This window comes from Scyliorhinus canicula, chromosome 10 (genome assembly GCF_902713615.1).
Source record: "Scyliorhinus canicula chromosome 10, sScyCan1.1, whole genome shotgun sequence".
NCBI lineage: Eukaryota > Metazoa > Chordata > Chondrichthyes > Carcharhiniformes > Scyliorhinidae > Scyliorhinus > Scyliorhinus canicula.
The window spans coordinates 179,029,519-179,051,879 of NC_052155.1; the positions used below are offsets into that span (position 1 = coordinate 179,029,519).

The window sequence follows — 22,361 nt, forward strand, 5'->3', positions numbered from 1 at the left end:
AATTGACCCTTCCACCCTGGGAAAAAGCTCCTGACTGCTCACTTTGTCCATGCGCCTCATAAATTTTGTAAACTGCTATCAGGTCGTCCCTCAACCTCTGTCGTTCCAGTGAGAACAAACCAAGTCTATCCAACCTCTCCTGGTAAACCTCTTCTGTACCCTCTCCAAAGCCTCCACATCCTTCTGGTGGTGTGGTGAATGGACTTGAACACTATATTCCAATTCGCTGCTGTGAGTCTGTAGTCATGAGTAGACCAGACCAGGTAAGAACAGCAGATTTCCTTTCTTAAAAGACATTATTGAACCATATTTATTTTCATTTTCAACAGCAATCTATCGGTCTGATATCTTTTTTTATTCCAGATTTTAATCAATGAATTGAAATTAAACTCCCAAACAGCTATGGTAGCATTTCAATTCACGTCTTTCAGATCCAGTCCTTTGGATTCCCGAACACTGCACCAACACTATTGCATCTATCTATGATTTGGCAAGCATTTCCAAGACTAAATATGGAGAAGACATGAGAACTAACCCGTGACCCCACTGTGCATGGTGGTACAGTGGTTAGCACTGCTGCCTCACAGTACCAGGGACCCAGGTTCAATTCCGACCTCTGGTGACTGTGTGGAATTTGCACATTCTCCCTGTGTCTGCATGCATTTCATCCAGGTGCTCCAGTTTTCTCCCACAGTCCAATGGTGTGCAGGTGAGGTGGATTGGCCATGATAATAATGTCCCTTAGCGTCCATAAGATCTGCAAGTTAGGTGGGGATACGGGGTTATGGAGATAGGGTAGGGGAGTGGGCACAAGTAGGATGCTCTTTCAGAGAGTTGGTACAGACTCGATGGGCTGAAGGACCCCTTACTGCATTGTAGGGATTCTATGGACTGATACACCGTGCTCCCTGGTGACTATCTCAGGCAGGACTAAATTGTTCAAAAACATGACATCCTTTTCCACCTGGGCCAAACACACAACCTGATAGCTTCACCACCATTAAGACTGCTGACTTTTTTTTAAAATTTAGAGTACCCAATTCATTTTTTTCCAATTAAGGGGCAATTTAGCATGGCCAATCCACCTACCCTGCACATCTTTTGGATTGTGGGGGCGAAACCCACGCAAACATGGGAAGAATGTGCAAACAGACAGTGACCCAGAGCCAGAATCGAACCTGGGACCTCGGTGCTGTGAGGCAGCAATGCTAACCACTGTGCCACCTTAAGACTGCTGACTTTTGCCTCTTTATCTGCTTCCATCTGCCTCCAACACTTCACGCACGCCTTCATTGTCCATAGGTTCAAATGACTTGACAGCCTCCCATCCTCCCCCGCCCCCCCCCCCCCCGACACAACCGCAAACCTCAGCCTTAGCTCGAACCTCTACCGATTCCTCAACCTGCCCACCACCCAGTGCCCCCGCTGACTCCAGCTTCTTGTGCACCCCCCCCCCCCCCAACCAACCACTTCCCCGTTTACCACATGATCAGCAGTCAGGCCTTCAGAAGCTCTGGAAGTCCTTCCCTTCACCTCATTTTTTCCATGGTCTTTCTTCGTTAAGACCCACCTCAAAATCCACGTCCTTGACCATGCCTTAGGTTACCCACCTCATGTCTATCTAGAATGTGTGCTGACAAGGTTGGCTGAAGAAGAGTGGGAGGAGGCTCATGGGTAGCATAAACGCCAGCACTGACCAGTTGAGACGAATAGCTTGTCTGGGCTACGGAGTCTATACTGTCCGGCCTCTGTGGTCCACTTCAGGATAATGTATCCATGTTGAAGGTGCTTTCCAAATGCAGGTTGTGTTGTTTCAACATTCTGCATTAGCTTGCACCACTTCCCATTCTTCAAGGCTCTTGAGTTGTTTCCTTTGTAATGGACTTCAATATTTATCCTCATTGTAAATGTCAAACTCAGAACAGCACACCTGCCAGGTGTAATGATATCTCGTACAGGAGTAAAAGATTCAGGACAAAAGATTTGTATTTATATCGCACCTTTCACAACCACAGGGCATCCCAAAGTGCTTTACAGCCAAGTAAATACTTTTGGAGTGTAGTCACTGTTGTAATATGGGAAGTGCACAGCAAGCTCCCACAAACAGCAATGTGATATTGATCACATAATCAACTAACACAAAAAACAGATTAAGGGGTTCACCATGAGAGCAGGGCTAACTCATAAATGGGTTACCCTGACCACCGCCATCTTACTATCATTAGGAAAAGTCGCCATAGTCCCAGATGACCATCTGCTGCTTCCCCTTTGAGGGGGAGAGCTGACTGGCGGTGATTTAACCTGAGGGTCACCACACCTCAGGTGAAGGGCAAGGTTGAGAAGGCGGGGCCTTCATGAATAACCTCAGCCGGTAGGTAAATTGAACCCATGTTGTTGGCCTCGCTCTGCATCACGAGCCATCTGTCCAGCCAACTGAGGTAAACCAGCCCTCAATCGTTAGGTAATAAAGGGTTAGAATTGTATCAGCGGGCAGCATGGTGGTGCAGTGGGTTAGCCCTGCTGCCTCACGGCACCAAGGTCCCAGGTTCGATCCCGGCTCTGGGTCACTGTCGGTGTGGAGTTTGCACATTCTCCCCGTGTGTGCGTGGGTTTCGCCCCCCACAACCCAAAGATGTGCAGGGTAGGTGGATTGGCCACACTAAATTGCCCCTTAATTGTAAAAAAAATGAATTGGCTACTCTAAATTTATTTTTTAAAAAGAATGGTATCAGCATTCACTGGAATAATCACAAAAATGGGAGACTCTTAAAGTTATGTTAAAATTGATGCCTAACTCTGTTGTACATTTCTTTTTTAAAGAATGGGGCTTTTTACAGCAACTTCATTGCAGTGTAAGCCTACTTGTGACAGTAAAGATTATTTATTTAAGTTAAGAGTCCTGAAAAAGTTTCCAAAATTAGTTCTATTTGTTACATGTCATGCAATGGAGAAACTGTAAAATTGACGTCATGCAATTAGTTTCATATCCGTATCAAATTTTAGGAAGTTTGATCAAAGCGTTTTTAAATAGGTTTTGTGTCCAGCTTTAAATTCTTTGGGAAACCTAAAGATAGTCCCCGGCACCCAAGGAAGTGTATTTTTATTCATCAATAACCTATGGATATTATGATTGTTTGGTATTATGAGCATGTGTGCAGCCAAGCATTGCAAAAAAGCTGAGCAGATCAGTATAGCGGCTTGTGGAGCGTGTCAAGGATTTAACAGTGACATTTGCGAAAGACAATATAGCTATGAGGAATGCAATGTGTGATTTAAACTATCCAGCAACTGATAGCTTTATAGCAAGAAAAATCAAATCCAATAATCCCCTCTGCAAGGTGCAATTCAGTTGTGAAAAATGTAAAATGATTAATATTCTAATCCAGGATTTTGGCACCAACAATATTCTTGTATCTGTGCTTTATTCTTCAAGTAACATATCTAATAATAGACAGGTTGTGTTTGCATCTGAGTCTTAACTTTAGTCCCAACATGACTGTCAAGAGGTGGGTTTTATAGATTCTGAATGAACTGTTAGTTGGAGTATTGTCTGGTTGGAGGGTACTCCTTCACAAGATCGGAGGTTAAAAGTTAACAAAGTTAGAGGCGGCACGGTGGTGCAGTGGTTGGCACTCACAGCGCTGAGGATCCAGGTTCGATCCTGGCTCTGGGTCACTGTCCGTGTGGAGTTTGCACATTCTCCCCGTATCTGCGTGGGTTTCGCCCCCACAAACCAAAGATGTGCAGGGTAGGTGGATTGGCCACACTAAATTAATAATAATTATAATAATCTTTATTGTCACAAGTAGACTTACATTAACACTGCAATGAGGTTACTGTGAAGAGCCCCTAGTCACCACACTCCGGCGCCTGTTCGGGTACACGGAGGGAGAATTCTGAATGTCCAGATTACCTCCCAGCATGTCTTTCGGGACATGTGGGAGGAAACCGAAGCACTATCAGGAAACCCACACAGACACAGGGAGAACATGTGGACTCCGCACTGACAGTGACCTAAGCCGGAAATCGAACCTGGGGCCCGGGTGCTGTGAAGCAACAGTGCACTAACCACTGTGCTACTGTGCTGTCCCTTAATTGTGAAAAAAATGAATCAGGTACTTTAAATTTGATTTTTACAAAGCTATATAAGTTAAGCCAGTTACCTGGTGATCAGAGCGGGTAGTCGGGTTGGGTAAATTCGGGTGGATAGCTGTGCTGGGAGGGGAAAGGGGGGGTTTGGTCTCAAAGTGGCAGTCGGGGTGTTGTGGGGGGGATAACTGGGTCAAGTAGGGTCAGGGTGGTGGTCACAATGCGGGCAAAGTCTTCCAGGAATATGTCCAGCCAGAGATGGCGACTCTGGGCAGGATTCTCCGACCCCCCGCCGGGTCGGAGATTCGCCCAGGGTGGGCGTCAATCCCGCCCCCGCCGTGTCCCGAATTCTCCGCCCCCCGAGATTCGGCGGGAGCGGGAATCGCGCCGTGCCAGTCGGCGGGCACCCTGCGGCGGTCGGCGGGCCCCCCCGCGGCGATTGTCCAGCCCGCAATGGCAGAGGCGGAAGAGACCCTCTCCTCTGCGCATGTGCTGGTATGACATCAGCAGCCGCTGACGCTCCGGCGCATGCGCGGACTTAAGCCAGCCGGCGGAGTCCTTTCGGCCCCGGCTGGCGTTGTGCCAAAGGCCGTTCACACCAGCCGACGGAGTGGGAACCACTCCAGCGCAGGCCTAGCCCCTCAATATGAGGGCTTGGCCCCTAAAGGTGCAGAGACTTCCGCACCTTCGGGGCGGCCCGACGCCGGAGTGGTTCATGCCTCTCCAACAAGCCGGGACCCCTGCCCTGCCGGGTAGGGGAGAATCCTGTCCACTATCTCAGCCCTGTGGGTGGAAAGTGACAGGTGTGTCTCAGAGCAGAACTTAATGGAACTCAAAAATACCCATAGAACATATGCTTCTCTGTATTTGAGAGATACTGGATGCCCATGGACTCCATAAAGCATGACCAGATTTTCCCCGATCAGGACAGTGGTGATATAGCTACAAATGTATCACGCTTTTACAACTATGTTTTTTCGATGACCACGGGCTGATCATGAAGTACAATAATAAAAGGGATGAAAAATGAAAAAAAAGAACTAAAAAAAACGTATCTCCATTGTTCTTAGTTACTTTTTTAATTAAGTCTATTACAAAGAGATTCATTCATACCTGGTGGCCACAGAAATAGTATTGTAACAGATTTGTTTTAAAGGAGCTATGTATTTATTGGACTAACTAAGCCTTTTTAAACTAAAGATATCTTATGAATGCGTACACGGAATATTTATCAGTATTAGGATCCATTTTCTCCAGCAGCTCCATAAACCTTGATTTCTTAACACAATTATTTGTTCGCTCAAGCTGCACAGGAGCAACAACAAAATGTATGATGCGTACTCCAACTGTTTGGAGTCTCTATTCCAAACCACAGACCCTGGCAAGCAGTGTAGTAAAATGTACTTTAACAAGGAAATCTGCTGTGTGAAAATCTTGCATTAAATCACCCAAGATTCGGGGCCCAAACACCATCTTACCCTCTCAATGCACTGCCTCTGCATTTCAAATTGGCTCTCAAATTGGCAGATCTTTGTGCGCGCGGTTCAGCTGGTGAAAGCGAGTATACGGGGGCATCACCATGATGACTCTGAGGTTCACTTAGGGTTTGATCCGGAGTTATGGCCGCTAAAGACAGGTCGAACCATTTGTGTGGGGCTCTATCATCGAGAGTTTGAGTACCTCACAACCAAATCTACACCAGACGGATGTGTGATGGTTTTCCTTCAGTGATCCACTCTTGGTGAGCCTGGTCTATTGAAGGGGGGCTATAGAACAATCAGCCTATCAGGTTCCATCAAGCAACGTTGCTCAAATTATCCCATTATTGAGAAGTGAAAAAATTAATGATTGCTTAGTAGTTGAATCCTCGATGTAGCTGTATCAGATCTCTTGCAAACGGGAAAAGATTTAACTCTAATCAAGGCAGTACAAATTGCAAGAAAAATCAAGGCCTTGTAAAGAAAAACAGAATGTTTGTTCGCAAGGATGGCTATATCTGCCTGGCTATCTTGTTTTCCAAGTTTTGAAGCCTCCCCCTCCTTGTAAGGAGGCTGCAGGGGCAACAGAAAGAATGTTCCGGAGCCACCTCATAGGCAGGCACCGAGGTCGATATTTTCAGCCACGTTTGTAGGGCTGCCAACCCTCCAGGATTGACTTGGAGTCTTCAGGAATTGGAGATCAATCTCCAGGACGCTGCTCTGTCCAAGCCTGGCGACGAAAAATCATCAGCCATTCCGAAAGATGGGAGGTGTTGGCCGGCTGAGGGCAGGAGTGTGAGGGCAAGTCATGTGATGAGACCTCCAGGAATAAGTTTCATTAGGGCGGCATGTGGCGCAGTGGTTAGCACTGGGACTGCGGCATTGAGGACCCGGGTTCGAATCCCGGCCCTGGGTCACTGTCCGTGTGGAGTTTGCACATTTTCCCCATGTCTGTGTGGACAACCCAAAGATGTGCAGGTTAGGTGGATTGGCCACGCTAAATTGCCCCTTAATTGGAGAAAGAATAATTGGGTACTCTAAATTTATTTTTAAAAAAGGAATACATTTCATTAGAGTTGTCAACCCCACACTTTTGTGCACCGAGAGGTGACGGCCCAAAAGGAGTCTCAGCTCCACATGGCTGTGAAAACCTGGGGACTTGTCCCATGAGCTTTGGTGGGGCTCGAGATGGAGGTCAGGGGCAGGCACGCCCCAGCATTTAGGTTGAGCTGTGCTTCCCCGCGATGTCTCTGTCTTTAATCCAACTGCTATAAATTGTCGGCGTCGTGCATTGAAGGTGTTGGACGCCAATTACTAAGCAAGCACGAAAACATCCTTACATCAGCAAATGCACTTGACTGGAATTATTTCTATGGTTTTAGCAAGGTGGCCTGGGTGTTGTCACTACTGGTTGGAAACAAGGCTAACTTCAGTGGTACCAACTATCATAATCTCACTTCCAATAGTCAGCAGGATGAAAAAGTGAAGGAATTTTTACTTCTTAATCACAGACTGATGATATTTTTTAAACTTTTTCGACAATAGACATTACCTAAAGCAAGCTGCAAATTGTAGAGACATTGGACATTGTAGAGTTTATCAATCCAGTGGTCAGTCAACTTTTTATCTGACATTCACAAGATGCAGAAGAACAATAACTGAGCAAAGGCACAATGATATTTAATATAAAAGCAGAAGGAAAAGCTCAGCAGGTATAAGAGAGCAACAAGGGGCACGATTCAATGGAAGAAGATCAAAGTGCTGTATCGGGCGCGACTTCCCAGGAGCTTCCCGAGGGGGTCGGAGGATCAGCCACAGGATCGCAAATGCCACCTGGGAGGCAGTGGCGGCAGCCATGAATGCGGGCAGCGTGACCAAGAGGACCTCAGTCCAGTGCAGGAAGAAGACCAACGAGCTCCATCGTGCCACACAGGTAAGATGACACCGGCCCCCCTGGCATCGGTCGCACCTGCCATCACCCTGACATGCCCCCCGACCTCCCTCCTGAACAAGTCGGCAGCTGGCACCACGCACCCCTCCCCCCGACAGCATATTACCGCACCCGTGCCCCAGCACACCCTGGCACCCACCCTCACAATCTATCCATTCAGAGGGGCGGTGCCCACACATGTCACCTGCCATCGACTCTCCCGTGGCACCAAGTGTGCAGCTCACAATGCCTTCTCTTTGTCCCCACAGGAGATGTTAACCCACAATAGGCGGGAAAGGACCCAGACAGGCGGCAGGCTTCCGGGCATCAGAGCCCTCGCCCCTATGAGGAACGGGTCCTGGGTTGGCTGAGGAGAGCGCATCACCAACAGCGAGACTGGCCTGCGTCATACAGGTGAGGATCCACTGCCTCTTCACCTAGATGCCTGTCTCAAATGAGTTGTTCATTCAGAAATGGTCCTTCCCTCTCACTGACCACATGTTCATTCTCTCGCAGGACATCCATCCGATGGGGCCCGGCCATCTGGAGTCGTTGCCCCCCAACCCCACTCCCCCCACCACCCAAGAGAACACCTCGGAGGAGAGCTCCGAAGACGCCATCATCGAGGGGTCTCAGCTATCGGCCCCAGCTTCCACCAGCGCACAGACACACATCTGAGTGGGCAAAATGATATGAAATGTAGTGTACAGGCTTCTGGGCACAATCTGGTGAGCACCACACAGATGCTGATGCACATCAGGTGGAGGCAGGAATTCCAAGGGACGCAGCAGTCAGAGGTCTGCAGGATCCCAGGACTCAGCTGAGTCTCAGTCAGTGCTGAGTCTCTGGGCAAGGTTATCCCGGAGCTGATGCAGATGCTCGGGCGTGGCCCCATGATTCAGGAGTGGATCTCCGGGACACTCCAGCATAGCCAATTGTAGGAGTCCCAAAGGCTGCAGGCACACGAGATGGAGCCAGTAATGCATGGCACCGAGGCCAACGCAACTAGGATGGCAACCCCAGTGGAAAGGCTGCAGCAATACATAAACGTCTTGAGTGGTGGTGTCCAAGACATGGCTTATTCAGTGACAACCAAGGCTGAGAGTCTCGGCAGCGTGTCTCAATCGCTGGTGGATGTGACCCAGACGCAAGTGGACATTGACGGAGCACTCCAGAGCGTGGCTTAGTTACTGAGGAACATCGCTGAGGGCGTCAACACCATGGCACATACAACGAAGAGATGGCAGGGCCGTCAGGCCCTTTCAGGCAGAGGTCTCTAGAGCTGACTCCTGCCTCGTATAGCAACCTGCTGACAGTGGATTCACGGGCTCATCGCCCTGGGGTGGTGTTACACAGACTCCGGGAGGTTGGAACAGGGTAGTTGGGGAAGGGGGTGGGTGTGTGTGGGAAGGTTGGGGGGGGGGGGGGGAATTGGTTTGGAGAGTGGGGGTGATTGGGAGAGTTGGAGGAGAGGGATTGGGGGAAGGGAGGACTGGGGGCGAAGGGAGGGATCGGGGTACAAGCGGGGGGGAGGGAGAAGGGGTGAGCTGATGGACAAAGTCTCATCCTATGAGAATTGGGCAATGATGAGGGCATCTCTGGCCCTCCGGACATGCTGAACTATCGCCGCTGTCGCCTGTCCTCCGGCTGCCCCTGTGGATCCTCCCCGGGCTCATTCCCCAGCCCCTCCTAGTCCAGCCCCTCTTCATCCTCCTCAGATGACACTACATGTCCCTCCTCCTCGAGGCGACTTAACAAAGGTTTATAAGATAATGAGGGGGATAGATAGAGTGGACGTTCAGAGACTACTTCCTCGGGTGGATGTAGCTGTTACAAGGGGGCATAACTATAAGGTTCAAGGTGGGAGATATAGGAGGGATATCCGAGGTAGGTTCTTTACTCAGAGAGTGGTTAGGGTGTGGAATGGACTGCCTACTGTGATAGTGGAGTCGGTCACTTTAGGAACTTTCAAGCGGCTATTGGATAGGCACATGGAGCACACCAGAATGACAGGGAGTGGGATAGCTTGATCTTGGTTTCGGACAAGGCTCGGCACAACATCGAGGGCCGAAGGGCCTGTTCTGTGCTGCAGTGTTCTATGTTCTATGTTCTTCCTCCTCCAGCATGCCATTCTGCTGCTGTGCCAGGAGGGCACAGCAGATCACCACAATGCGGGAGACCCTCTGGGGGTGTACTGGGATCCAGGCATCTGAATCGCAATCAGCAATTCGATGCAGCGCTCAATGACAGCACGGGTGGCAACATGGGCCTGGTTATACCGGGCCTCCACATCGGTCGCCAGCCTATGTACTGGCATCATCAGCCAGCACCTTATCCCCAAAGAGCCAACCGGCCATCCTGGGGTGGTCCTCGCAGATGCCGGGGATCTCTAGTGTCCCAGGATGTAGCTGTCATGCATGTTCTCAGTTCTGTTACAAAAGGTGCTCTCTGATTCCCTGGACAGGAGGCCACATGCCTGCCATCAATTACACCCTGGACCTGGGGCACCCCGTCAATGGCGGAGAATCCTGTTGCCTGGGCACCTTGAAGGGCTTGGTCCAGCTCAAAGTTTATATAGTCAGTTGCCCGGGCATACTAGGCATCAGTGACTTCCTGGATCTACTTGTGGGCTGTAGCTTGTGATATGCCACACAAGTCACGCCCACCCCCAGCCCCAGGGGCGACCCCCGACCGATGGCGCCCAGCCCCCGACCAAGCCTATCCCCTTCGGGGGCTCCCCCACCCCACCCGGGTACTAGGACAGCAGCTCCAAGGCCCCTGGGCTGTATGCCCGAGAACAAAGATGACTACTCGCCTCCTCCAATCCCCTCAGCAGCCATCGCGCTAGGTTCCCATGATTAAATGGGAACGCTAAACGGCACCCACCTGACCTCTCGCTGGGGAGTTGGTTAGTTCCCTGGAGGCCGTTAGATAGGGCGTCCATCTCTTTAATGAGATGGAGATTGCCCTTAATTGGTATCAGTCGGTGTCTCGCCATGTCTGGGTGGGATCCGGAACCCGACACCAGGAGTGGGCCAGTTAGATCGCGAACCGATCGGCCCCCGGCGTGGATCCCGATTCAAGCCTCTCCCATGATTTAACCGGTGTGCACGTATCTGTGCCGGGCACAAAGCGGCCAATAAATCTCACCCAGAGTTAACATTACAAATCCAATATGACTCTTGATTTTTGATTCTTTCATGGGATGGGGGACAGCATTTTTTGCCCATTGCTAATTGCCCTCGAGCTGAGTGGCCTTGCTCTGCCTTTTCAGCGGGGGGGGGGGGGGGGGGGGGGGGGGGGTTAAGAGCCAACCACATCGCTGTGAGTCAGGAGTCACCTGTAGACCAGACCGGGCAGCTCTCCTTCCAGAAAGGGGTATGAGTGAACCAGATGGGTTTTTACGATAATCGATGATCGTTTCAGGGTCACCTTGACTGAGACTGACTTTCAATTCCAGTTTTTTTTCTGACTTCCGAAGAAATGGGGCGTTATTCTCCGCTCCCGCGATAAATCGGGAAGGCCGTTGTGAACACGGCCAAGGTTCACGACGGCCTCGGAGGCCTCTCCTCTCACCTTATTTACCCCCACCCGGGGGGCTAGGAGCGGCGCTCCGTAACTCTCAGCCGCCGGGCCTTGAAGCTTGCGTCAAGGCGGCGCGCCGAGAATGACGCGACGGTGGCGCCTAAATGACGTCAGCCACGCATGCGCAGGTTGGCCGGCTCCAATCCGCGCATGCGCGGCTGACGTCACGACGGCTGATGGCTCCAACCCGCGCATGCGCGGTTGCCATCTTCCCCTCCGCTGCCCCGCAGGATGTGGCGGCTTGATCTTGCGGGGCGGCGGAGGGGAAAGAGTGCGTCGCTTTGAGATGCCGGCCTAACGATCGGTGGGCACCGATCGCGGGCCAGTCCCCTCCCGAGCACGGCCGTGGTGCTCACTTTCCTCTCCGCCCCCCCCACAAGCTTCAAACGAGCATTTGGCGCCATGTTCACGATGGCAGCGACCAGGTGTGGTTGCCGCCGTCGTGAACTGGTCGCGAATGGCAGGCCGCTCGGCTCATCCGGGCTGGAGAATCGGCGGTCGCTGTGAAAAATGGCGAGCGGCGATTCTTCCGAGCGGGGGATCGGAGAATCGCGGGGGTGCCAGGGAGGCGTGCCGTGAGTCACCCGATCCTCCCGCGATTCTCCCACCCGGCGTGGGGAGCTGAGAATCGCGCCCATGATATTGGACTCGAAACATTAACTCTGTTTCTCTCTCCACAGCTGCTGCCAGACCTGTTGAACTTTTCCAGCACTTTCTGTTTTGAATTTCAGATTATATTGCACAATATTATTAGATGCTTGACTGTTGCCACAGTGGTTAGCACTGCTGCCTCACAAAGCCAGGGACCCAGGTTCGATTCCGGCCTGGGGTGACTGTCTGGATTTTGCACGATCTCCCCATGTCTGCATGGGTTTCCTCCGGGTGCTCCGGTTTCCTCCCACAGTCACTAAAGATGCACAGGTTTGGTGGATTGGCCATGCTAAATTGCCCCTTCGTGACCCAAGGTTAGGTGAGGTTACAGGGTGTGAGAGAGTGGGCCGAGGTGGGGTGCTCTTTCAGAGGGTCGGTACACAGTCGGTGAACCAAATGGCCTCCTTCTACACTGTGGGGATTCTATGACCATCGAAATGCAATAGAATTAAAACAGAAACAGCCCATCTAGTCCGTGTCAGTGCTTACCCTCAAACAAGCAACTCATTCGCCTTAACAAGTGATTGCAAACATGGAAGGAAAGTTAAAGAGTTACACCAAGGTGTATCAGATGGCATCAAGCTTGGGTCCTTAAAACATTGTAAGGGTGATTGAGAGAAATACCAAAGTATTGAGGTGTTAAAAAAAAAAACATTTGTTTAGGAGCCTGCAAAATCAGTCGTGATTTTTAACACAGTGTGAGGATAGAAGGTGAATTGGAGAAGCAGATTTCGAGCCTGAAAGAGGCACAGACGGATGTTCAGAGGATCAGCAGCATTTTTGATAAAATTAAAGAAGGGCTGTTCTGTAATGCAAGTCGGTTAGTGATTAGAAAGGTGCCTTCTCTCACTCCGCAACGCGAGAAAACCCTCTCCCATTTTTGACTTCTCGAATGTTCGACTGGACTTCTGTAAGGCTGCGTGCTTTAAGGCAATAGAATTCACTTAGCTTCCACCAATGTCACTTTCTCCACTTTGTATTCTCATGAGTGGAGAGGTCCAGCTGGGAAAACTAAAGGGGATAGGCACTGCAAACATCTCCACAGCCTCGCCCATTAACATGGTGGAGGAGAACAATCCAGGACAAAACTCTGCAAAAATACGCACTTCTTTCCCCAGTTAAAGCACAGGTTAGCTATCTGCGGATTTCTCCGATTACCCAACCATGAAGAGTAAACACACTGGGCAGGATTCTCCGTCCCTGGTGCGGCGTGCCCCCCCAGGATTCTCCGTCCCTGGTGCGGCGCGCCCCCCCAGGATTCTCTGTCTCGCCAGCCGGCCAATGGGGGTTTCCCATTGTGGGCAGCCCCACGCCGTCGGGAAACCCCCGGACTGCCGGAGCAATGGAGAATCCAGCCCATTTTCTGAGAGACCCGGAGCGTCTATAAAATAATGAGGGGCATAGATAAAGTAGATGTTCAAAGGTCGGGGAATCTAAAATTAGAGGGCGTAGGTTTTCGGTGAGAAGGGAGGGATACAAAAGGGTCCAGAGGGGCAATTTTTTCACACAGAGAGCGGTGAGTGACTGGAACGAGCTGCCAGAGGCAGTAGTAAAGCGGGTACAATTTTGTCTTTTAAGAAGCATTTAGAAAGTTAGCTGGGAAAGCTGGGTAGAGAGGGATATGGGCCAAATGCAGGCAATTGGGACTAGCTTAGTGGTTAAAAACTGGGCGGCATGGACAAGTTGGGCCGAAGGGCCTGTTTCCATGCTGTAAACCTCTATGACCTATCTCCGGGTGCCCCGTGCAGCAAGCTAGAAAATAAATAAGCTGCTGAAATATTAGCTTCCACTTCTTTTACAGGCTAAGCGTTCTCACACGATAATGTTGCTCACCGCAGCAATGCTCTGGTCGAAACTTAGCTGGATGTTGTAGAAGTTGCCGTCGTGGTGGACCGGTAGTGTGGTGCCTGCCCAGTCCTCATCCTGCGAGTTAGACCACCGGAGCGGATGGCCCCCAAGCCCGCTGCACAAGGAAATCCTGAGGATGAACTGCCCTTTGGGCAATTTGTCCTTCACTGCCCGGAGACACTTCAGGTGGATTTGCACAGGCTGAGGTGTTCCAGACCATTCAACCTAAGTGGGACATTTTGTGCAAGTTCACTTTTACAGTGCAAGGTTTACATGTGAAGAAACAGAAAATACAATTATAAACAAGCACCTCATGTAGTATACGCCCTGGCACAGCCATCTAAAGCATACCCACCTGAAATCCTTCTCCCTTCATTACACCACATGTAAGCGAGATCGAAGTTTCAGATGGATACAGTCAGTGTTTCTGTCCACATTCTGACAGTGAAACGGGAAAGCCACTGGGGGAATATTTACATTTGACCAGGAAATGGGTGCACTTTGAGCTAGCCTGAACCATTTTAAGCCAGCCTGCACCTCTGAAAGGGGAGGCCCATTCTGGTTAGAACAGGTACAGGAACTGGATAGAGTCGAGCCACTGAACAGAAGGAACTGTGGACAGAATGAATGGGGTGGCATGGTGGCACAGTGGTTAGCACTGCTGCCTCATAGCGCCAGGGACCCGCGGTCAATTCCGGCCTTGGGTGACTGTGTGTAGTTTGCACTCTCCCCATGTCTGCGTGGGTTTCCTCCGAGTGCTCCGGTTTCCTCCCACAGTCCAAGGATGTGCAGGTTGGATAGGGTTGCAGGGATGGGACAGGGGAATGGGCTCGGCTGGGAGTACTCTTTCAGAGGGTCGGTGCAGATCTCGATGGGCTGAATGGCCTCCTTCTTCACTGTCGGGATTCTACAAGATTGAACTGTGAATCCTATCATCACTGTTGCTTTGTTACGTTGAGTCATTGTACAAAAGTGCAACTGTTCAGCTCACGCACTGACCACGAGATGCTTCTTGGATCAATTGAGAAGGACCATGTGCAAAAGAGGCAAATATCTGGTTCTGATCACGTCGGGATACCATTATCCCACACCTCCGCCAAATAGTACTGTCACATGGTCAAGAATTTGGGCAGATCCGTCAATGGAAATGACTCACACCACTGCACCAACAGCCCAACTGAGGCCAGACCCAAACCTGTGGCAGACACTTGCTTCCCTGTAGGAAAACTGTGTTCGTCGCCACACGTGTTCTTGTTAAACTGTGCCAGCATTCCTGTTTCAAACATAGTGCGGCAAACAATATTTCGCACGCAATTATTCTCATTCGTGACTTACTTCACAGGCAAGTCGTGGCAGACTTTTATTGTCCCCCAAAGAAACGCAGATTTCAACCGAGCGTTCGTGAGCTCAACGGTCACAAAGTTGTCCGTTTTAACGAGAAATATTCTGCAAGAATCAACAGCCAGCTTCTTTTGTAAGCTCCGATATCATTTTTTAAAGCTCTGAGCTGCATGGCAATTATTTTCATTCTAATTACAAAATTTTAATTAACGCAAAAAAAATCCAAATTTAATATTTTGCTCGCTGCAACCCAAAATTAACATTATATGAAAAATGGAGGTAATCTTTTTAAAACCTCTAGGCAGGATTACTGGTGCAGGAAAGCTTGGGATATTAAACACATTCTAAATTAAACACCCCCAACAAATTTCATATAGAAATATATTTAGATAATTTTGCATGCCAAAACATATTTTATATTATTGTCAAACCCCCCCACCTTCTCGGCTTGTCCTGAGTAAGTTTGGAAATTTATAAGTGAAGATCTTGTCTTTAACCAATGAAATTGCTATGCATGGCGGGATTGCCATTGCTTTCCCAGCTATACTGCTTGTTTCAAGTCAGCTAGCCATAAAAAATCTTTATCTCTCTGAAACACAGCAATTTGGAAGATAATCGAATGGTGACTGGGGGGCAGAAATGCCAGTCTGAGGAATTATACCACAATCTCTCTTGCATTTACAACCTTCCTCAAAGCAAGCTGTCAGCCTGGTAGGAAAGGTTGATAGAAGATTCATTACATCTGCGGGCCTGTCTCATTTGCATGGCGACATAGCTGCTCTTCGCTCGCTGAAAGACTTCCCTCAGACCGGCTTCTAACGTGCCGTTTGGAAGAAGAGTTTTAATGGAAAGCTGCAGGAGGAGATTTGTTGCTTGCCCTTACCTTCCAGCGGTGGCCCTGCATACCACTGTATTGGCGTTTGACTTCAGTCAGGTCACCGTACATAGCCATTACTTCACCTCTGCGTTTTTCTAGTGCTTCCAGCACCTGATTTTCTGCACTGCAATGTAATATATTTTGCGGTCATTTTGCAATGTGAACCTGCTTTCCAGAAAATACTGTGAAATAGCTGAGCGTAACTTTGGGAGGTTCTCACTCGGTGTCTGTGTCTAGCGGTGTTGAATGAAAAAATATATAGGCGGGATTCTCTGGTGTTATCAACAGAGGACAGGACCCGCTGCGAGCTCAAATGGAAAATTTGGCGTTCCAGCCAAATCCCCATTAACCGACAGTGGCACCGGAAAATCCCAGCCACGAATGAGGAATGGGCGAAGTCGGCCTCAGTTCTTAAAATTGTATTGTTGCATCTTAACATTTCTAATTTAAAAATACTGACCCACAGCCATTAAAAAGAAAAGGAATGTATATCGGGCAGCACGGTGGCGCAGTGGGTTAGCACGGCTGCCTCACGGCGCCGAGGTCCCAGGTTCGATCCCGGCTCTGGGTCACTGTCTGTGTGGAGTTTGCACATTCTCCCCGTGTTTGCGTGGGTTTCGCCCCCACAACCCAAAAGATGTGCAGGGTAGGTGGATTGGCCACGCTAAATTGCCCCTTGATTGGAAAAAAATGAACTGGGTACTCTAAATTTATAGAAAAAAAAGAAAAGGAATGTATACATGCGGCACCGAATGGTGTCCATTTGTGCACAGCAAGATCACACACACACCCACGCACACATTACAAATAGGTAAATGTTTAGTTCATGGTCTGAGCCAGACTTCAATGAAAGATGACCTAATGCAGAAGCACCAAATGAGACAAGCTGACACCCATTTTATGAACAAAATTTATTTTATTTTAACCAAAATATTTTGGATACTAGTAAAGAAACATGGGGCTGGATTCTCCGAATTTGGGGCTATATCCAGAGGATCTGTTGCGTTTAACATGGGGAAACTCGGCGAGGCCCCAACACCGATCCTCTGACCAGTGAGCAGCCGTGCCACATGAAATGCACAACCTTCCCGATATAAACGCATGGAGAATTGCCGGGTCCGTGTATGCGCACAGTGGTCGCAGCATATGGTGCCGGCCGCTCACGGAACCGATTTGCCAGATAGTGCCCCCTTGAACAACCCCACCCACCAGCCATCCCCCGCCACCCCCCACCAGTCCCCCCAGCCCTTGCCAAAGCCCCAACCCCCCCCCCCCCGGCCAGCAGCACGGCTCCTGCCCGACTATGGTGGTGCTAGACACAGTCCGCAGCTGCCAAGCCGGGTTCCTGACCGCTGAGACCATGGGCGGGATTCTCCTATAATGGGGCTGTCCCCACTCTGGCATGAAAAGCGGCGCCAACCACTCCGGCGTCAACAGTCCCCGATAATGGGGAATGCTCCACTTCCTAGGGGGCTAGGTCGGCGCCGGAGTGGTCCTCGCAGTTCCAGCCGGCGCGGAACCGCCGGTGCATGTTTGCGCATGCGCGCTATGGCCGCCGTGATTCCGCGCATGTGCGGGGGTTCCCTTCTCCGTGCTGGCCCCCGGAACCAGCCCGTCCGCCGATCGGTGGGCCGCGATCGCAGGTCAGGCCACTGTGGGGGCCCCCCCCGGGTCGGATCTCCTCGGCCCACCCCCTCCGGGTTGGCCCCTGAAGACTCACCCGCCCTGGTAGAAAGTCCGGCCCTTAAATCCTTGTCTACATTATGATGCAGATGTTGTAAATAAATACTCAAACTTACGAGACAATGCCATTTTTAAAAAGAAAAATTATGACATGGTGGGTTTAATTGCATAATACTGTCAAAGAGCCAGCACACACACAATGGGCACAAGCTTCTCTGGTGTATGATTCTGTGATCCGGTTCTGCCGGTTAAATCTGCAGCTTACTCCAGAGGCAAAGTGAAGGTGCTCATCGAGGCTGGCGGTGACGTTATCTGCCAGGTTGGAGGGGGTACAGTCCAACTTCATTCCCTGGGTGGTGGTCTGGATCAAAATAAAATCAGGCACGCCCTACCAAAATGCTCTGGCAGGTTAGTGTTCTGGTGGCAAAGTGGAAACCAAACCCCTTGTGATATTGCCACCTGATCTCTAGGCTGAGGAATGAACATGGCCACTAGAATCATAGAATCCCTACAGTGCAGAAGGGGGCCATTTGGCCCATCAAGTCTGCACCGACCCTCTGAAAGAGCACCCTACCTCAGCCCACGCCCCCTCTCCCGAATCTTGAGTTACACAGAGCATAAAAGATCGGTGCAGAAATGACGAAGGTGCCGAGAACTATGTTGATCATTTTTAAAAGCTCTGGTTTATCTCTACCGCCTCCCAAGGAAGCCCATTCTAATAGATAAATAGGGCCAAACTTCCTCGGAGCAGCAATCAATGTCGGATTGGCACTCTATACCCACTTACCTGCGCTGAAGGGGAATGTCGGACATGGGCAGGGGAGGTGGTTGATGAGATGGTTGGACAGCACAGAGCGGGGTGTATTGGTCAAGGGGAGTCATACATCAGTAGGAGGTTGGGGGTCGGGTCAAGGGGAGAGGATCTAATCTGGTCGGGTCGGGTGTCAGGACATTGGCAGTGTGCAGAATCCCTTGTAGGTGTGGGGGGGGGGGGGGGGGGGGGGGGGGAGGGGGGGGGCAGAGATTCCCGTGTGGGAATCGATCTGGGTATATAATATGGTTAGGCTGCAGTTAAAAGTTGTTTTATTTCTTCCAAACTTTTCTGAGTTATTAGCGGATCATCGGTAGAATCGTCCGAAGTCAGCGATTTAAATCACTTTGTTCGATAATTCCCAGTGCAGCACAATTGTCCAGCAGAAGTTAGTGTTTCTGGACAGTTGCCGGGTAACCCTTATCCAGGAATTTCCAGAGGGATTCCCTAGTGCATCTTTCGGATACTCCCAAATCCAATGCTGGGGAGCCAGGATGTTACAGGTCATAATGACTTGTTTTGTTCTGTATTGTTCTTTAGGGTTTTGACTAGGGGTGGTATCATGACCGGTACAGGCTTGGAGGGCCGAAAGGCCTCTTCCTGTACTGTATTTTCCTTTGTTTTTACTTTTCCCATCACAATCTGTGTGCTCAGTCGCTGACTCTGCATGGCCCGGTAGGTTCCACTTGCAATGCTGCCTCGCAGTTTGTTTTTTGTTTTCAGTACATTTGTGGAGTTTTACTCGCCGCTATTTCATTCCTTCCAATGGAGCATGCTTGGGCAACTTCTCCCGGAATGGGGAATGTCCATCAATATGTCTCTCCCTCAAGGTGAAGGTTTTGCTGCAGTTGTAAAGGGTCAGCCAAGAAACGTCATTCGATGGAACATTCTCCAACATTATTCACAAAGGAATTCACGATACGTGATGTTCATTGTCATAGAGAAAACTAGCAGGAAACTAGCACTATCGGAGTGAACCTTCTACATCAGTCTGCATATATCGACATGGGAAACATCCATTCACCATTTCTGCTTTTTGATGTCCTTCCTGAAAGCTTTTAGTCGTTTTCTTTTCACATCTCTCCAAGGTCTCTGGTTTGCAAGCTTGTTATATAAGCACCCTCAACTTTACCGTAAAGAAATTGTTCTTGCAGTGGATAGAGTTAGAGTTTGATATGTGGGAGCTTTCATTTTATTTTCATTGTGTCATACATGCAACATGCACATGCGTGGGTGCCATAGCAATTCAATGCTTCTTACATGTGCAATCAGTAAAAGTTTGTCTCTTAGGCACATGACCAGCAAAACAGGGCAGCTACGTAACCAGGAGCTCTCTGAATTGGTCTACCTCGAAACTTTGACAAAGAGTCATCTGGACCATAAACGTCCACTCCCCTCTCTCTCCACAGCTGCTGTCAGACCTGCTGAGATTGGCCGGCATTTTCTGTTTCTGTTTCAGATTTCAACATCCGTGGTAATTGGCTTCAAGCTCAAAACCGATGGCCAACGTGAAATCATGCCGAGACTGAGTCGCTCACCTAAATTTGGAGCAGAGAGTTTGGTGGAGGTAGTTGCCTCTGATTTCCGATAGCTGCAGTAAATTTGGCAGTTTCATTCACCGCATGGTAATTCAGTTCAGAAGCATCGGGCGAAATTCTCCGCACCCGCGGAAAGTCGGCAAATGGTCGTAAAAATCGGGACCGTTTTACGACGGTCGCGAAGGCTTCATTTCCCGACCGATTCACTTCCTGGAAATGGGCTAGCAGCGCGGCCGCGTCAATTACGTGCGTGATGACGACGGAACGCGACGACGACACGAACCCGCCCATGTGACGCCGCCCGACGCCGTAAAAAGGCGCGGACGACCACAGAATCTGTCGGGCAGGATGTCGGAGCCTAGGCGAGCTGCACCTCGCTTTATTGATGCAGACGTCGAGGCGCTGCTCGATGCCGTGGAGCAGAGGAGGGGCATCATCCGCCCGCGGAGAGGGCATCGCCAACCTGCCAGTACGGTACGCCAGGCCTGGCGTGACGTGGCTGCTGCCGTCAGTGCTGTGGGGCAGACCCCTCGCTCAGCAGAGCAGTGCCGAAAGAAGCTACATGACCTCACCAGGTCTGCCAGGGTAAGTGCCATGAGGGTGCCCCCTAGTCACAACCATCCCTCCCCCTTAACTGCCCGGGGGGGGGGGGGGGGGGGGGGGGGAGAGGGATTGGGGCAGAGTTATTTGAGGGTGTTTCACAAAGTTGTCACAGACCCAACGCTCTGGCCCCGAGGAGAGATGCAATCATCTGATGACAACTTGCCCCCCCCCCAAACTGTGCCAGTATCAGAACGGACTTCTGATACCTACCGTTTTGTAATGATCTACCTATGTTTCCTCCCCCAACAGGCCAAGGCCGGTCATAACCACCGTGAGCGGCACAAGACTGGAGGGGGTTCGCCCAACATGCACCCCCTCAGCACCTTTGAACAGAGGGCACTGGACCTTGTTGGGGGGTCTGCCACCCGCGATATCGCGCAATGCGAGGTTGGCGGAACTGCAGCAAGTGAGACAACCCTCCCTGACAAACACCCTCCCCCCCCCCCCCATCCTCTGTCCCTTCACACACCCTGCCCACTGGGACACCTCCCCATCCTCTGTCCCTTCACACACCCTGCCCACTGGGACCGTCCAGCGGCCTGCCGAGCAAATCGAAATAACCCGTCTCATTCTCTTCCCTAGGACGTGATGCCGAACGACCAGGGCCGTCTGGCTGCAGACGGAGACAGGAATCTGCCGCCACCTCACCCGGGGCCTCACAACAGAGGGTGCCCGATCAGCGGGCAGCCCTATCTGCCCCAACCCAATCTGCGGACCAGGACGCACAGAGGGTTCGAGGTCCACCACCACCACCAGAAATGGCCAGGGACAACCCTCCTGTCGCTGAGCGGCCCCACACCCTGGACGAGGACCTAACCATTGAGAGCGTCGGGCTTGCGGCACTGCTTTCTCCCACCACTTCCATCATCCCAGAGATACACACCCCGGCGGGCCTATTTAGTGATGAGTCTCCTGGGGCACAGTCTGGTTGGCACATCACAGATGAGCAGGTACAGCAGGTGGAGGTCGGAGCAACAGAGGGCCCGGACTCGCGGAGGCCAGACCAGGCCCAGGATGCAGCTGGCTCCCAGACGTTTTCGGAGTTCCTGGAGTTTCTCAACCCACCCGCACAGCCGATGCCTCAGGAAACCCAGGGAAACAATGACGGGATGAGGGCTTCCTTCCAGACTCTGCAGACGCTGTTAGAGGAGTCGATCCGCGTCCAAGAGCAGGGAGTGGTGCCGCTCATGGCAGAGACCCAGTCCGACACCGCACGGGTGGCATCCGCGGTGGAGGCAATGGGTCAGGTTATGCAAGACGTTGGGATTAATGTGCATGCGTCATCCTTGGCCCTGGACAGGGTTGCCCTCTCACAGGCAGCAATGTGCCAGAGCCAAACCGACATTGCCGGCGCCCTGCGGGCCATGGCCGAGTCTCAGCAGGTCATTGGCCAGTCGCAGCAGTCAGTCCGCCGAGAGCATCAACCCGCCTGACACATGTGCTGGATGGCGTCGTGCACAATCAGGTTGAGATCGCACAGTCCCTGGCGGGAATGTCTAACTCCCTGGACTCCGTCTCTGCAAACCTTCGGATCCTGGTGGATACCGTTGCAGGCCTCCAGGACTGGCAGCGCCAGGTGTCGGTGGTGCGACGGGGAACCTCCCCGCTCGCACCTCTGTCCCAAAGTGAGGCCCGGGGGCCACCGGGCTCCCCGAGGGAGGAGGAGGTTTCGGGGCCCGTCCCATTAACTCCATCACGGGACGTCCCGGAATTCTCGGCCTCCCCCCGTCCCATCCCTGGTGCATCGGGTGGGCAGCAGGCAGAGCAGGGTGGCACAATGTCACCCGAGACGCCCGCAGAGCAGCCTGGCCCATCAAGGCCGGGTCGCCCCAGGAAACGCTTGGCCAAGGAGAAACGAGTCGAGGGGGGCGATTCGCAGCAATCCTCCTCCACTCCTGCTGTATCATCTGGGGATTCACTTAGACGT

At 51.2% G+C, this 22,361-nt stretch overlaps 1 protein-coding gene across 8 annotated transcripts in view; it reads right to left on the bottom strand.

Moving 5' to 3' along the window:
* Positions 1–15,917, bottom strand: part of ofcc1 (orofacial cleft 1 candidate 1) — a 220,670-nt gene extending 204,753 nt beyond the window's left edge. For all 8 annotated transcript variants that reach the window (XM_038810230.1, XM_038810225.1, XM_038810231.1 and 5 more), the window contains exons 1-2: positions 15,806–15,917; positions 13,567–13,806 (exon numbers count right to left, since the gene is read on the bottom strand). In XM_038810230.1, coding sequence (XP_038666158.1) covers positions 13,567–13,806; positions 15,806–15,874 — 309 coding nt within the window. In that variant the 5' untranslated portion in view covers positions 15,875–15,917. The remainder of the gene's footprint in view (positions 1–13,566; positions 13,807–15,805) is intronic.
* Between the last annotated feature and the right edge of the window lie 6,444 nt (positions 15,918–22,361).